General features: G+C 57.0%; 2 protein-coding genes across 2 annotated transcripts in view; one reads left to right on the top strand and one right to left on the bottom strand.

The window, feature by feature from the left end:
• Nucleotides 1-1,901: 1,901 nt before the first annotated feature.
• Nucleotides 1,902-10,105, bottom strand: AGTRAP (angiotensin II receptor associated protein). The gene is made up of 5 exons (XM_028488061.2): nt 10,100-10,105; nt 8,648-8,799; nt 6,275-6,380; nt 5,254-5,428; nt 1,902-3,769 (listed from the first exon to the last, which is right to left on the bottom strand). The coding sequence occupies exons 1-5, from the start codon at nt 10,103-10,105 to the stop codon at nt 3,666-3,668; spliced, it is 543 nt and encodes a 180-aa protein (XP_028343862.1). The 3' UTR covers nt 1,902-3,665.
• Nucleotides 10,106-11,110: 1,005 nt separating this feature from the next.
• Nucleotides 11,111-15,375, top strand: part of LOC102989739 (F-box only protein 44) — an 8,014-nt gene continuing 3,749 nt past the window's right edge. The window contains exons 1-2 of the mRNA XM_055082389.1: nt 11,111-11,192; nt 12,640-12,745. Of these exons, the coding sequence (XP_054938364.1) occupies nt 11,111-11,192; nt 12,640-12,745 (188 nt within the window). The remainder of the gene's footprint in view (nt 11,193-12,639; nt 12,746-15,375) is intronic.

Raw genomic sequence — 15,375 nt, 5'->3', positions numbered from 1 at the left:
CCCGGACCGGGGCACGAACCCGTGTCCCCTGCATCGGCAGGCGGACTCTCAACCACTGCGCCACCAGGGAAGCCCAAACCTTGCAGTCTCGATCTCCTCTTTTTCTCCTACATCCAGTCCATGAGTGAAGCCTGCCGCTCTGCCTTCGAAACAGATCCAAGAGCTGCCATGTTGGGAGAGGTAATCTCCGACACATGGCCTTTCCACCCCGCTTGGCCTGGGACACTTCCTCACCAAGAGACAAAGAGCCCACACAGCCTTGCCGAGCTTGGTGCCTGGTGTGGGAGCATCTTTCCGTTTCAGGCCCAGTGTGTGCTCTTTTGTTCTGCTTAAGCTTGCGTGTCATACGGCACCCGGCCAACCCCACTGCTCTCTCTGTCCTCTTCGGGGAGGGGATGGGGTCCTTCCACTGCGCCATGAGAGGGCCAAGCACAAGCAAACTGCCCGTCAGCTGCCGGAGAGACGCGCTGGCCCCCGGAAGGCCGACGCCGCTACTGAAGCCGATCTTGCTGTCTCTTCTCGGCCTGAGTCCAGCGCCGTCCATCAGTGCTTGAGCATCTGATGTTTTCCTTGGCGCCTCCAACACGAAGCTGCTGTGGGCAGAAGTGCCTGGAGGACTCCCCTGGATTGATAACCGGTGCCACCTCCACCTCCCCATCCAACACTGTCCTTTTATTATTTTTTTTTATTTTATTTTATATACTTTTTAATTTTTTGCAGTACGCGGGCCTCTCATCGCTGCGGCCTCTCCCGTTGCGGAGCCCAGGCTCCGGACGCGCAGGCCCCGCGGCCATGGCTCACGGGCCCAGCCGCTCCGCGGCATGTGGGATCCTCCCAGACCGGGGCACGAACCCGTGTCCCCTGCATCGGCAGGCGGACTCTCAACCACTGCGCCACCAGGGAAGCCCCCAAACACTGTCCTTGTAGAATGTAAGTCAGACCACGTCCGACTCTGCCCAAAGCCCACCAGCGGCTCCCATCTCACACTCACCCAAAGTCCTTGAAATGACCTTCTGACCCATCTGGCCCCTGCTGCCTCCCTGACCTCATTCCTTTTTCCCATCCTCGGCTGCAGCCACTCTGGCCTCCTGACCGAGCCCCCAGACGGGGCAGGCACACGCCCGCTCAGGCCTTCCTCCGAGCTGCGCCCTGCCTAAAACCTCCCAAGCAAAATGGCATCTCCCAGGTACTAGGGGCTTTTTCCCCTCACTGGGGTATCCCCAGCATCTAGAACGCTGCCCAGCTCCCATCGACTCTTGACTGCTTGTTGAATGAATGTTAGACACTCTCCCTTATGAGACCTGCTGTGTGGAAAGGGGCAGCCACCCCGCTGGCCCTCACTGTTCCCATGTGCCTCCGGTGGCCTCTCCTTGCAGGATGGCCCTTGGCTTCCCGGGGCCACCTTGCCCGCATGGTCAGGGAGCCAGAGCAGCCTGAAAGTTTAAGCCACTGTCCCCCGACCCTGGAGTAGCTTTGGCAGATGACCAAGAAAGCCCAGCTCCCCTGTTTTGCAACACATCACACGCTTCCTCTCAGGGTCTGCTCCTGGGGAGCTCCACCTCAGACAGGGGCCTCCCTCTGCCCTCTCCCCAAAGATCCGCTCAACTTGGGGGTCTGGGACTATAAGGAACTGGGGTCTCTGAATATACCCCCCCTCTGTTTGACACAGCCTCTCCTATCTGTACCCCCCCCACCCCGCCTCTTCCTTTCTTGAGAAATCTGACACGCTCAGGATCCAGGTGCAGGAGCATATACGCCGCAGGCCTCCCACGTGCCAGGAACTGGTATAAGCAAGAGAACTGGAACGTGAGTGTTAGCCTCCTCTCCCCTGCCCAAGGCCACAACCATGCACTCGACATGGGCCCTTCTAGTTGATGCTTTTACATCTTACCACATATAGGCCACGAACAATACAGGGTATTGCTGAGAGGTTTTAAAATTCACACTAACGCTCTCATATCACGTGCGTCATTCTGCAACCAACGCTCGGGGGGAACCGACATTGATAGAAATAGGCCTGGTTTACTCATTTGAACTGCTGAACGGTATTCCTTAGAATGAACGGACCACGGCTTATCTGCCCGCCCCCGTCCGACTATGAGGCTGTTCCCGGTTTTCCAGAGCTTCAGCCACCCAGCATCCCTTGGCCCCAGAGCACAAGTCCCATCCCTGGAGGCCCATGTTCCTTCTTTCAGGGCTCTCGCCTCCTGACAGAGGACTCCTAATGCCTGTTCCCCCGAGAGCAGGACCTGAGTTCACCCCTGTAGCTCCAGGCCCCTGCACAGCATGTGCACAGCATGTGGCAGGTGCTCAGCTTCTTTGGACGGATGGGTACAGAGGAATGGGGGGAGGGGACTGTGCACCAGGCCTTGACCTCTTTGTGCCGGGGAAGAGCCAGGATGGCCTGAAAGAGCCCAGGTACCTGGGGTCCAGTGGTCAATGCCATCCCAGTGGGAGTGGGGTAGGGCCCTGGCCATGGGGTCCTTGGAGCTTCTGGACAGGTGTCCCCGTCTGCTCTGAGACCAAGACACAGGGTCGGCCAGGAGCAGACCGCCCCTGGCCCACTGACTCAACATCATCATGGGCTCAAGGAACAGCCCCCCCGACAACCTCGCTGTCACGCAGGGAGCCGTCCCGAGGGCCAGGCACCGTACATTTCAGCTGCGTCATCACTCTCTGGGCAGGCATTAGGCCTCCTCCAGCAGACACGGGGGTCTGAGGGGCACACAGTCAGGGGCAGGGCGGGATTCAAACCAATACCTGAGCCATCTGAATTGGGAGAAATGGACACCCGTTTGCCGCAATGAACAGTGCCCTCCTCTGCTGGGGCCTCGGCTGGGCCGGAGCTGAGCACAGAGCAGGCCCAGCTGGTCGTGAGCCCCTGCTTCCTCCTGCCACAAGAGAATGGACACCTAAGGCCTGGTGCCTTGGGGATTCGCCGGAATCTTCCCAGGAATGGCAAGTCCAGGCTCCAGCCCTGACGGGAGATTAGACGTGGCTCAAAACACACTCAGCTATGGGATCCCCTGAACTTTAATGCCATGGCTCTGAGAAGGGCAACTGGAGGCTGTGGTGGATCTCTGAGGCTGCAGACACCACCAGCTTCGAGTGCCGGGGTCCCGGGCCCCAGGTGACTAGGCAGTGAGAAGCCGGGGGTCCTCACCCCTGCACTCCTGGGGTCCTCACCCCTGCACTCCTGGGGCTGAGTGTGACCAGAAGCTCTCAGAGCTCCCGCGGGAGGGCTTGGCCAACTTCGGGAGAGGCGCGGGGTAGGGGCATCACTGGCTCTTAGAGGCCTGACCCCGCCGGGCTCAGGCACGGCTCGACCCGGGGCCTGCACGGAGCAGCTAAGGGTGGAGGTGACAAAAGCGACCACAGTTCCCAGCCTGGCACCAGCGGGATACCTGGAAGGGAGGAGAGGCCTCGAGGAGTTTGGGACAGGTGTGCACAGGGGCTCCTGGCCTCTCAGGGCACTTGATTCAGGCAAGCCCTGAGATGGGGAACCGGAAGGCACATCCCACATTCGTTCTGAGAAAGATGGGGGGACGGGAGCGCCCCTAGGATGACATCCAAGGCACCAAGAAGGTGATGCAGCCTCCTCCCACCCCTCCCCGCAGTTTGTCAAACTGGCCCCTAGGCTGGGGCCAGGTGCAGCAGGGCTGGCTTCAGTATCCTTGGGGGACGTGAGCCCTGCTCTCCAGGTCGGCAGGCACTTCTGGGGAGTCAATCGTCTGGTAGGCACTGTGCTCCTGTGAAGGTCCAAGGAAAGCTAGGGGGCGGGGGAGATGAGGGGAAAGAAAAAATGAAGGGTGAGGACTTAGGACATTCCAACAAGGCCAAACCAACGTCCCCCTACCCCTCGACCGGAAAGGCCAGAGCTGGGCATCCCAGCACCCAGGAGTGACAGTGGCAGCAGCACCAGGCACCAAGCCTTTAGCACATATTATTTATTCAATCCCCCTGTAACCCTACAGAGCAGGTTCCTCTATTGTCCCCACTTTACAGATGAGGAAACTGAGGGTCAAAGAGATAAACTGACTCGCCTGAGATTATAAAGCTTGAAGCAGAGGACACCAGGATTCAAACCTAAGCAGCACGACCCCAAAGACGGGGCTCTTAGCCATTAGGCCTCAGTGGTTCTCTGAGCAGCACATGCTCAGGAATCGGGCCAAGGGACGCCCAGCCCTGGGCCCACGGGCTCCCCTCCGGCTCCTCTCCCAGACAGAGCGGATACAGTGTGACTGTGTCCAGAGGCCCCAGAGCTGGCACAGCTGCAGAGCCCAGAGGGTGCAAGGCAGGCTGTAGGGCTCTCAGTGCCACACCCCTCACTCCCATCTCACTCTGCACATCTGTCCTGTGCTCCTGAACAGGCCCCAAGGGCCCTGGGCCTCAGTTTCTTCATCCAATGGAGGAACGTCACTGGCTCCTCCCCGCCCCCGGGCAGGCCTGGGCTGTGCTGAGGTGGCCCAGGGTGGGCGGCCCCGGGCCATCCCTGCCCTTAGCCCAGCTGCTCTCCCAGCGGGTCACGGGCCACTCTGGGCCTCTCTTCTCAGAAGTGAAAGGCCGAAGACCACACCTCTCTCGGCTTCTCTCAGAGAGAGAGAAAGGGGGTGAGAACGTGCGTCAGAGAGGGCAGGGGAAGGGCCACCACGAGAAGGGGTACAGCTCAGAGAGGCCGTGGGAGCGGGCAGCGGGTCTGGGCCAAGAAAAAGCGCCTGCGGGTCAGGGCTGGCTTTGGCCGGGGCCCCCACGGCCTAGGCCAGCACCACCCCTCCCTTGGCCACCCAGACCCCGTATGTGGCAGGAGAGGGGGGTTCCAGCGATGGGGCTGGAGGGAGCTGAGAGGGGAAGCTGGCCCTGCAGGTGCCTACAAGCCTCGGGCCACAGACTGCCCAGAGCTGCCTGGGGCACTGGACCACGCCCCAAGCTGCACCCATGTCTGAGCTGTAGCCTGGTGCCAGGGAAAGGTCATACCAGGTGGGGACGGCCGGGGGAACCCCTGGGCTCCTGCAGCAGAGACCAGGAACTTGCACACGGTCCAGCCTGGTTCCCAGAGCCCACGCCAAGCCCCGCCCTGCACCTCGAGCCCTTAGGGGGCAAGGTTGGTCCCCTGGGGCCGGGGCTGGGGGGCGGGCAAGGTGGAGACCGGGGAGAGGTGGGGAGATGGCAGCGGGCCAGCACCTGGGCCAGCGAGAGGGGAGTCGGGGAGCTGGCCGGAGGCGCTGGCCTCACCAATGTGGAGCGGGAACTCACCCCCGCGCTCCCGGTACATCTGGTAGACGAAGAAGCAGGAGACCGGCTTGAGGAGCGCGCTGACGATGGCCATGCCAGCACTGAAGCGCGCTGTGTCCGAGAGGCTGGCCCGCGGGTAGAAGATGCTGATGTGGATGATGTCCAGGACGATGGTGACCGCCAAGCCACCCAGAAACTGCAAGGCAGGCCGGGCGCAGGGCCCAGGGGTGACCACGTGTCAGCCGGGTTTACGAGCCCGCTGGCCCCACGTCCCACCCCCTCACTCTCCCACCATATACACCAGACCGGGAGCTCCACTTGTGCCCTACTGCGTCCTTGGGCTTTGCTGGAGAACAGATCAAGCCAGCAGGCAGGGCTCTGTGGATGAGACGCCCGACTGGGGGCTGTGAGGCCGCGAGCAGGGGTGCGGGGCCAGAGCACCTTCCCCCACCTCCTCTCATCTGGAGGCCACGACGAGGTACAAGACTTGGGTCCAGAGCCTCTGAGACGGAAGGTCGCTCAGAATTCACTTGCTCCGCCTTCACCGCCAGAGCAATCCCTTCGCAGCCGCCCCGGGGGGCCGGTGCTGGGGCTCACAGCCACGTGGGTCGGAGCGGCTGTCGGGAAGCTGCCCTGCGCGACGGCTCAGACCGCGCGCGCACTGGGACCTCACGGGTGGTGGAGCTCCCTCCTCACAGGCCTCCTGGCCACACCCCTCCCTATCCGGAGGGCCCTAGAGGCGGGTCGCTGGCGCGTGCCCCCCTGCCCTCGGGGAAGGGCCAGTCTGGGACGCTGGTGGGAGCCCACCCCATGCCCCTCTTGGGGAAAAAAGGAGCAGGCTCCGGGCTCTCTGAGCCACACAGGCAGAGAAGCAGGCCAGACTAGTGAAGGCGCACATGGGCCGGGAGCCCGGGTGGGCTTACTTAGCAGGCTCTAGCAAGTGGACAATGGGGAAAAAAGAAGGGAGAGGAGATTGGACGAGTGGCGGGGAAGGCGGAGCCGGGCCCACGACCACCCTGAAGCCAGCCCGCCCCCGGCTCACCATACTTATGGCGTCGGTGGAGTCCCGCTGCGCGACGGCCCACACGCCCAAGGCCAGGATGGTGAAGTTGGACCACGCATAGGCGCCCGGGAACACGATGCAGCCCCTGCGGGAGAAGGAGGCATCCGAGTCAAGTCAGGAGGTGGCCGCCCCACAGGTGCCCGCCCCTCCCACAGGCCACCTCCTAAGGCTCTCAGGTCTCAGGGCCCCTACGAGCAGCGGCCACAGTCCATGGCCTTGTTCCTTCCCACCACCCCCCACCCCCACCCCCGCCACCCGTGCTCCAGAAATGTCGGCATATCCCATCGCTCTGCCTCCCAGACGGATCCGGAATCTGGCCACGTCCCTCCAGGTCCAAACCACCATCCTCTCCTACTAGCCTCTCCCCACTGGTCTCCGAAGTTCCACTCCTGCCCCCTCCTGGCCATTCATAAACAGCAACCAGTTAGGTAAATCAGGGGACGTCACTCTGCTAAAAGTTCTCCAACAGTTCTCTTGGAATAAAATTCAGACTCTTGACCATGGCCTATGGGGCCCTGTGGGATCTGGTGACACAGCCCAGCCTATACCTCCCATTCACTGCCTTGCTGTCCCCTCTGCCCTGAACACTCGGTCCCTTTTTGTCATTTTAGCCTCACCTCAACTGTTAACTGCGAGACTCCTTCTCTGACTGCCCCATTTCAAGTACCACCTCACTGCTTTCTAACACAATGCCCACCCTCTTCTATTTTGTAGGGTATTGCTACTAACTGAACTGTTCACTTGTTTGTCAACTCAAAGAAAATAATAGTTAACCCAGAGCCCTTACTAGTATCTGGCACAGTTATAAGTGCTTCAAATTAGCTCATTTATGTGCACTTGTCTCAACAACCCCAGTAAGGAGGCACTATCGCTATCCTCATTTTACAGATGAGGAGACAGAGGCACAGAGAGGTCAAGTAACTTGCTGAAGGTCACACAGCTGCTAAGTGGCAGGGCTGGGATTTAAACCCAGGCAGTCTGGCTCAAGAGGCTGTGCTCTTATCCACCGTATTCACTCAGCTTGGATGGCCCCAGCACGCAGTGGGGTGCTTCGTAAATTTAAATGGCATTCCCTGAAGTGTACCATACAGAAAACATGTGCAAAGCACTTAAGTGTAGGGCACAACGAGGCTTACTCAGAATAAGTAACCTCATTTTTTGGTTTTGAGAAAGCAGGCCTCAGCAACTCAAAATCTTGGGGAGCGTGACTGAGAAATCTGGATTTTGACTCTGCTCCTCGAGGTCATTAACCATGATTATCACTGTTCCCATTATTCACACCCGTTAACGTGTGCACTGCACTTCCACAACTGCAAAACGCACACGTGAGCTCAATGGTCTCCAGTCTTGGTTTGGCAGAGAAATCTCCCCAGAAACTCAACAGCTAAAGCAGACGGTAATGATGAAAATCAATCCTGAGGTCCTCAGGCCTCCCTTGTGCAGGCCTGGGCAGTGTCTGGTGAGCAGAGCATTGCCACGCTTCTCCCTCACAGCTCCTGAGTGGCGTGCTTCCTTGTACCCATTTTACAGATGGAAACCAAGGTCCCGAGAAGTGGAGTCCCTTGGTCAAGGTGACCTGGCTGGAATATAGCAGAGCCAGGACCTGAACAGGGTCAGTCTGAATCCTGAGTCTGCCGTCTCTGGGCAGCGGGTGTGAAGTGAGAGCGAGGGTCCACCCCTAAGCAAGCGACCTCACCCCTGTGTCATGCGTCTACTTGCTGAGCCGCTGAGCTAACCCCCAGAAGGCGCCCAGCCTGGCAGCTGGCCTCTGGACACCCTCAATAAAGGTTAGCAGTTTTACAGTTTCAGAAGTTACGCTTTCACCTTCTGATGACCTTACAGCACAAGTGGGAGGGTCAGTAATGCTCTCACTTTATAGGTGAGAAAATGACTTAGGGGGTTTAAGTGACTCACCCAAGGTCACAGACACACAGAGCTCTACCTGACATCCACCCCAGCACGGTATAAGAGACGGGCCCCCAGGCTTCAGCACCTCAGACAGCCCCAGATGCGAAGGCCTCGGGGAAGAACCAGAGGGGTGACAAGCCCAAAGGGCTCGGGCAGTGTCTGGAGGAAGGCTGAGCGGCTGGTACTGCCCTGGGCTGTTGCCTCCCTGAGGATGAGGGCTCGAAGCTCCTAGGGCAGTGATGGCAAAGGCCTGCCCCTCTGACATCCCTGGAGCATGGGAAGCTTGCCGAGGATGCTCTTGACAAAGGTGCTATTTAGTCTTGGAACGGGCTGGGCGACGTGGACAAGGCCCGTGAGACACGTGGATGCAGACCCAGGACGCACGCGGACCCAGATCCTGGGAGACAGGTGGACATAGAACAGGACACTCAGAGAGTCACTCACCAGATCGTCAGCAGCCAGTGAACCAGGAGGATCGCCTGTGGCACACAAAACACAGGGAGTGGGTGGAGAAGAGATCTGTGAATGTGACCACCATGGTGGCAGGGGGTTGGGCAAGAAAGCTTTGGGAGCCAGAAAACACCAGAAGCCCCCGCCTAGCACCTAAGAGGGCTTCAGCAATGTCTGCTGAAATGAAATACCACCAACAGTGATAGAAGAGAAGGTAGAGAAGGAGGAAGAGCACAGGCCAGGCGATGCTGCCACCTCACCCCTCCCCACTCCCTCGGGGCAGCTGACACCTACAGCCCTTCCTGCTTCCAAAAGCTGGAAGCTCCTTTGGGGAACCTGGGAATCTGCTCTGGAATCAGGGGAGCCTCAGTGGGAAATGGGGGTCGGGGGGAGCTCAAATGAGGCTGATTTCTTAGGACACTGGAGCTGGGGTGCCGTGTGGGGAGGGGGGGGATGCCGGGTGCGTCCAGGGAATGGGAGAGGAGCCCGGTGGCAGAAGACCAGAAGGGAGAGGTGGGCCTTGAGGGCCTCGGCAAGGAGCATGGATTTCATCCCAAGTGCACTGTGCGAAGTCACCAGAAGCTTTTCTGCAGGAAGGTAGCACGCTATGATTTGTTAAGAAAAGAAATCCCCCTGGCTTTTTTCTAGAGTTCTGCGCTATCCCACCCTTTTTATTGCCCCATATGTCCTTCAGAGACAGCCCTCTTTACTGGAACTGGTCTCTATTCCTGGTAATCAAAAGGGCCCTGACTGCAAAGCAAGTAAAGAAGGAAGGAACAGACGCTACGGGGAGGGCAGGGCAGCTGCCAGCTAGAGCTTCCAAAGCAGCAGGGAACTCGGAGCTGGTGCTAAAGGGGGCGCAGGGACCAGCCAGGCAAAGGAGAGGGAGAGCGGGGTGTTCCAGAGTGGACACCCGGAAGCACAGGCAGGGACGCAGGACCCAGAGCCCCGAGGAGGGCTGGCGCTGAGGCTGCGGGAGGCCAGGAGCCCCAAGGCGGGAGCTTCAGTGGGGCCTGGTGGTCGGCGGGGGCCCTTGAGGGGGTTTGCTCCCGGCACTGAGCGGTCAAGTTGGGAAGGGGAAGCCAAGAGCCTGGGGCAGGGACGGCATGCTGGGCCCAGAGAGCAAGGGCGGCCGGCCAGGATTGCAGTGGTTTCTGGTCTGGTGCAAGGGGGTAAGGAGAGGGAGCCACCTGCAACGAGGAACTCTGGCTGCATTTCTAGAAGAGTTACTCTTTATGGCACACCTGCGATGCGCCAGGCCCTGGGCCCAGCGCCCCACATGACCTTCTCTGGGCCTCACAACAGCCTCTGGAACAGATACTGGAATCATTCCCATTTTACAGTCAAGAAAACTAGGCTCAGAGGTAAATGAAGTTGATCGTGATTCCACTGATGGCAAGACTCAAATTAAATTGTAAGTCTGACTCCGGAACCAGGGTTCCTCGCCTTCATGCTGGATGCACGGGCTTCAGCGGAGAGGAGCTATCTGGGCTTGAGACAGACGTAGACGTTTTCCACATGGGGGGCAGGTGACATCCGGGGCAGACGCCCGGGATACCCCACCTTCACCCCCAGTGCTCAGTGAAGTGAACAAAGCCCAGAGTATGGTCCACAGCGCCCAGAGAATCCCTCTTCTGGCTACAGAGGACTAGAACAATTCTGTAAGGACCAATGCACCTGACTTTACACAGGTCTTGAGACTCCGAAAAAGTTGAGTCTACATGACAGAAGGCTAGCTCTGGAAGGAATCTTTGCCATCACCTTCCCTCGTTTATTACCGAGTGCCTCCCACGCGTCAGGCAGCGTCCTGAGATTTTCGTGCATAGGAACGCATTTCATCCTTACAATCCTCTGAGGTACAATTTCCCCCATTTTACAGCTGAGAAAACTGAGGCTCAGAGGTAAGTAACTTGCCCCAGGTTGCACAGCAGAGCCAAGTTTCAAACCTGACGTAGCCAGGTGTTGTCCGACCCAGGGCCTGGGCAGATGTGCCCTCCCGTTACAAAGATGGGGAAACTGAGGCAGAGGAGGCCTAATCTTCTGAGGGTTTCTTTTCCCAGGGGCTGAAGAGGAGGGCTCACACAGTGCTAAGTTTCTGAAACATGTACAGTTTAAGCCGGCGTCGCTGGCACCTGCTTGGCCTCCACCCTGGGGATTCAAAAGCGAGCTGGGCAGTCGCAGCACAGGCCTGCCCTCCCAGACCTGACACCTGGGGCGGGCGGGACACTGTGAACCAGCCAATCACCTTAGGAGTGTGGATTTCCAATGAGACAGCCTGCTGTGGAGGAAGTCACAGCAAAGGAAAAGGAACCTCATTCTGCATCAAGGGAGAGGTGCTTAGGAGGCTTCTCTGAGGGATGAAGGGGGTGAGCAGGGGTTAACCAGGGGCAGAGGGGAAAGAAGAGCATTTCAAGCAGGAGGGACAGCACCTGCAAAGGCTCTGTGGCAGAAGGGAGCATGGAACATTCTGGAAATGGAAAAGAAGCCAACGTGGTTGGAGTGGAAGAGGAGAGTGGAGAGGAGGGACAGGAAGCTGGAGGTGGGCCGGGGCTGGGCCTGGAGGGTGTGGGGCGAAATTCTGATCTTTATCTCAAGAGCAAAACACTGTCCCCCTCTGTCTAAGAGGAAACCCTGCCCACAGAGGGGAAGGGACCTGCCAGAGGCCATGACACGTGGTCATGGTCCATGACACGGTGGTCCTGGTGTCGGGTTTTTAACTAAGACAAGACACCAAGGAAGGAGCCACAGGGGAGGCAGCTCACATCGCCACTCCCGAAAATCAACACCAAATCCTTCCCTCCCTTGACTTCTATGTCAGAAACGGTCTTCATTTCCAAGTGCTCTGGTTCCCACCTCTAGACCGTGCACACTGCAGGTCTTTAATAAAGGGGTGCTCTTGGCCTGCAGAGCCCAGCTTTATCATGGTAAGAGGAAAGGCCGAGACCCAGGGAAGCCTGTGGGGAAACCGTTCTGTTTCACCTGCGGGATAAAGTTTTTCCTGGAGCCAGAAAAGCTTGTAATATGGAGTTAGCACCTGCTAAGGTCCAAAACTAGGCCCTCTCTTTTGGGCAGAACAGAATATAATCTGGAAATCCTGCAGATCTTTAGCAGACACACATCCCCTCGGTGTGACATCACTTTTGTTTTCTAAATATTTAAGATATGTAGCATTAGTGGATCACTTCTCTTCAGCCCTGGGAAAAGAAACCCACAAAGACTAAGCCTCCTCTGCCTCAGTCTCCCCACCTTTGTAATGGGAGGGCACACCCACCCAGGCCCAGAGGGGTCTAACATGCAGGAAAGCTCCAACAAGAAACCCAGTCAAGATTCTTAAAAAGAGTGGATATATGTATATGTATAAATGATTCACTTTGCTGTAGACCTGAAACTAACACAACACTGTAAATCAACTATATGCCAATAAAAATAAAGAAAAGAAAAAGAAACCCAGCCAAACTGGCTCTGCCCTTCCGGACAGCCCTCATCTCAGCACAAAAGGACTGTCTGCTGGCTCTGGGGGAGGTTTCTGGTAACCAAGGGGATACTGGGGATTCCCAGGTACTGCCATAGAGAATGAGGGAGGGAGGGGCCTGAGAATGTGCTTGGGCAGCCTGACCGTTCTGACTGGGCAAGAGGAGACAGACTCGACCTCCTGGACTCTTCCTATAGACTCGGCCCCGGGGGGCGGGGGGGGGGCTGCCCCGCCCTTTCCCAGCCGGTGTCCGATGTGTCCTAAGGCTGGGGGATGGGGAGGGCCAATGGGCCAAGGCAGCAGGGGGTCGTAGGATGCTGGACTGGGGGCAGGAGACCTGGGCTCTGGTCCAGGGGCCACGTCCCCCCGTGTCTGAGCCCCGGGTTCCTACCCTGTGAAATGGAGGCAGCACCCATCACCCACGTGTCCCATGGGGGTGCCTCCACCGCAGAGACAGGCATCTGACGGTCACTGGATGTACCCACTTACTGACCGTAAGCCCCGTGTGGAACAGGCATCCAGAAACAGCGTCAACCACACCAACCCCTGCTACTGATGAAGATCTGCCCGTCACGTGTCTACACTACCCTGAACACTCGGCCCATGTCATCCTTCCAGCGGTCTGGCGTAGAGTTTTAATCCTGTTTTACTTATGAAGAAACTGAGACTGTGAGAGACTAAGTAAATTGGCTCAAATGGTAATGCTTATAAACAAGAGAGCCCAGATGCAAATCTCAGAATAGGTCTATCCGGTCTGAGTTTTCCTGCTAATAAAAATGTGATGCTACACCACCTCCTGGACCACTAGATCCTCCTCTTATCACCCTAGAAGGTAGGGTCTAATTTTATGCTCTTTTTATGGTGAGGAAACTGAAACTCAGAGAGGTTTAGAAATCTGCTCCAGGTCACACAGCTAGGAAGCAGCAAAGTCTGGCTTTGAACAGAAGTCTGTCTGGCCCCAAAGCCTGTGCTCTATCCATTGTACTAGAGGGTCAGGATCTGGAAGAGCAAGGGAAGGCTGGACGGAAATGAGGAGGTTTGACCTTGAGAAGGGAAGGCTAAGGGGGAAACCGAAGGGTCCTGCGGACCAGGACTTAGACCCTTCGTTTGCCACCAGAGGGCCCACGGGGGTGGGGGTGGGACTTCCCAGACGGGTGGTAGACAGACCTGAGGTCACCATACAGTTTTGTATTTTTTCAGCTTGCAAGATTGAACCTGTGCCCTGGGCAGTGAAAGCGCTGAGTCCTACACTGGACCGCCGGGGAATTCCCAGGAAAAATATATTCTCTATATTAATCTGTATGGAGGGAATTCCCCGGCGGTCCAGTGGTTAGGACTCTGCGCTTTCACTGCCACGGGCGCGAGTTCAATCCTTGGTCGGGGAACTAAGATCCCACAAACCGCACGGCACAGCCAAAAAAAAACCATAAACAAACCAAAACAAAAACACCCAGAATATATCTTCCTGGTCCTGTGCAAACACTCGGTGGCCTGTTGCATGAGGCAGCAAGATCCCCGAGGACCCCCGAGGGCTGAGGCTAGGGGACAGCACTCAGGGCTGCTGGAGGGCAGAGGCAGAGGTGGGCAGTGCTTAATGGTGTGGGCGCTGCAGCCAAGTATGTGGATTGGACCCCAGCTCCGTGACTTAGAGCTGTGTGACCTTGGGCCGGTCACCTGAGCTCTCAGAACTGCTGCTTGCTCTTCTGTAAAGGGGACAATAATGCTTCACGGGGGTGTTGTGTGGCTACAGAGAGGTGGAGGGATGTGCGAAACATTCAATGCAATGCCTGCCAGGTAGTCAGCCCCCGAGACGTGGCCATCCTCATTACTATTATACAGTCAGCTTCCAGAGTTCTTAACCCTCATGCTACACTACCCCCTGCACCCTCCTCCAAAAGGCCTTTCTCCCAAGACCTCGCGAACCCGAGCCTAGTGCCTTCGAGGCTTGTCACAGTGACATTCCTCCAGCTCAGGACTTGCCTCACGGGTGCGGCTGGGTTAGCGACTGCCCAGAGGGCCCGGGGCATTTGCTTCTGTTCACCTGGCACCACTGCCCACTCCAGCTGGGCTGGGCACAAGCAGGCACTGAGCCAATGCCCAAGGAATGTGTGAAATAAGGGAGGGGGTAGTGCAGGGCCACAGGGGCGCACTTCCCCAGCTCCCAAGGGGCTCTGGTCTCAGAACACCCCGCTCAGACGGCGGTGAACAAGGATCAACAGCTCTCTCCACAGGGTGGCCGGGTTTAACAACAAAAACACAGAGCACCCAGTTAGTTTTTAATTTCAGATAATGAATAATTTGCTACATGTCCCAAACGTTGCCTGGGATAAACTTATACTAAAAAATTATTCATTGTTGATATGAAATTCAAATTCAACTGGATGTCCTGTATGTTACCTAGCAACCCTAGCTGCTCAGGCCCTCCCAGCGCTTAGTAGTCTCCGATTGGTATCAGCTAAGACCCTTGGAGATATGATGTTTTATCTCCCAAGTCGAGGGAAGGACCAGACATTTCATTCCGGGCACCCAAAGCCAGCACAGCTCACACCTGGGGTCGTGTGTGGCCTGTCCCACCCATGAAGTTGCTAGAAAAAAAAAAGCCCCAAACAGACTAAGTCCTCCCCGTGGACAGAAAATGTCAAGGCAGAAGTCAGTCCTAACTAACTGGTGGCCAGGAAAGGACACAGCTTTGAAGTCTGACCCTGATGGGTTCAAATCCTGACTGCCATTAAATCTCTGTGGGACCTTGGCAAGTTACTACCTGGTCTGAGCTGAAGTTTGCTCATCTGTAAAAATCTCAGAAGGTTGATGTGATTAAATAAATAACCTGGCACACCACAGATGCCCCCAAAATGCGGGCTCTCTCCCCTCTCAATTCCTGCGGCTCTGTCCCTCATTTCATTCCCTCTTAGCAATTATTTTAGGCAAATCTCTAATTAGAGAAAAGGTGGTCAACATTAACCCCACACAGGCTGGAACAGAGTGAGTACTGACACCAACAAACCTCAGTTGCCCTCATGTAAATTTCTTCCCGGCTAAACCTTCAATCCAAGTCCATTCCCTTGTTCCAGCCACCTCTCCCCCTAGCCGTTGACTGAAAGCTTCGGGTAGGTTTGCTGAAGCAAGTATTAAGGAAAGTATCAAGGGACGTCTTCCCATGTGAAGTCACAGCACAGACGGTGTCTAATAATCCAAATATGGATAATGTATTGTTCTGTAGTCAACTATCTCTTAGATTCCTTCAGTACCA

Source organism: Physeter macrocephalus, chromosome 3 (assembly GCF_002837175.3).
Source record: "Physeter macrocephalus isolate SW-GA chromosome 3, ASM283717v5, whole genome shotgun sequence".
NCBI classification, from domain to species: Eukaryota; Metazoa; Chordata; class Mammalia; order Artiodactyla; family Physeteridae; genus Physeter; species Physeter macrocephalus.
This window is presented reverse-complemented; position numbering and strand designations above follow the sequence as displayed.

Bases quoted from the DNA above. Each gene is read 5' to 3' on its own strand.
- AGTRAP (XM_028488061.2), bottom strand. The intron at 5,429-6,274 runs GTGAGCCGGGGG...CCTGCCTTGCAG, and splicing joins CCACCGACGCCATAAGTATG to TTTCTGGGTGGCTTGGCGGT. The intron at 3,770-5,253 runs GTGAGTTCCCGC...CCCGCCCCCTAG, and splicing joins GATGTACCGGGAGCGCGGGG to CTTTCCTTGGACCTTCACAG.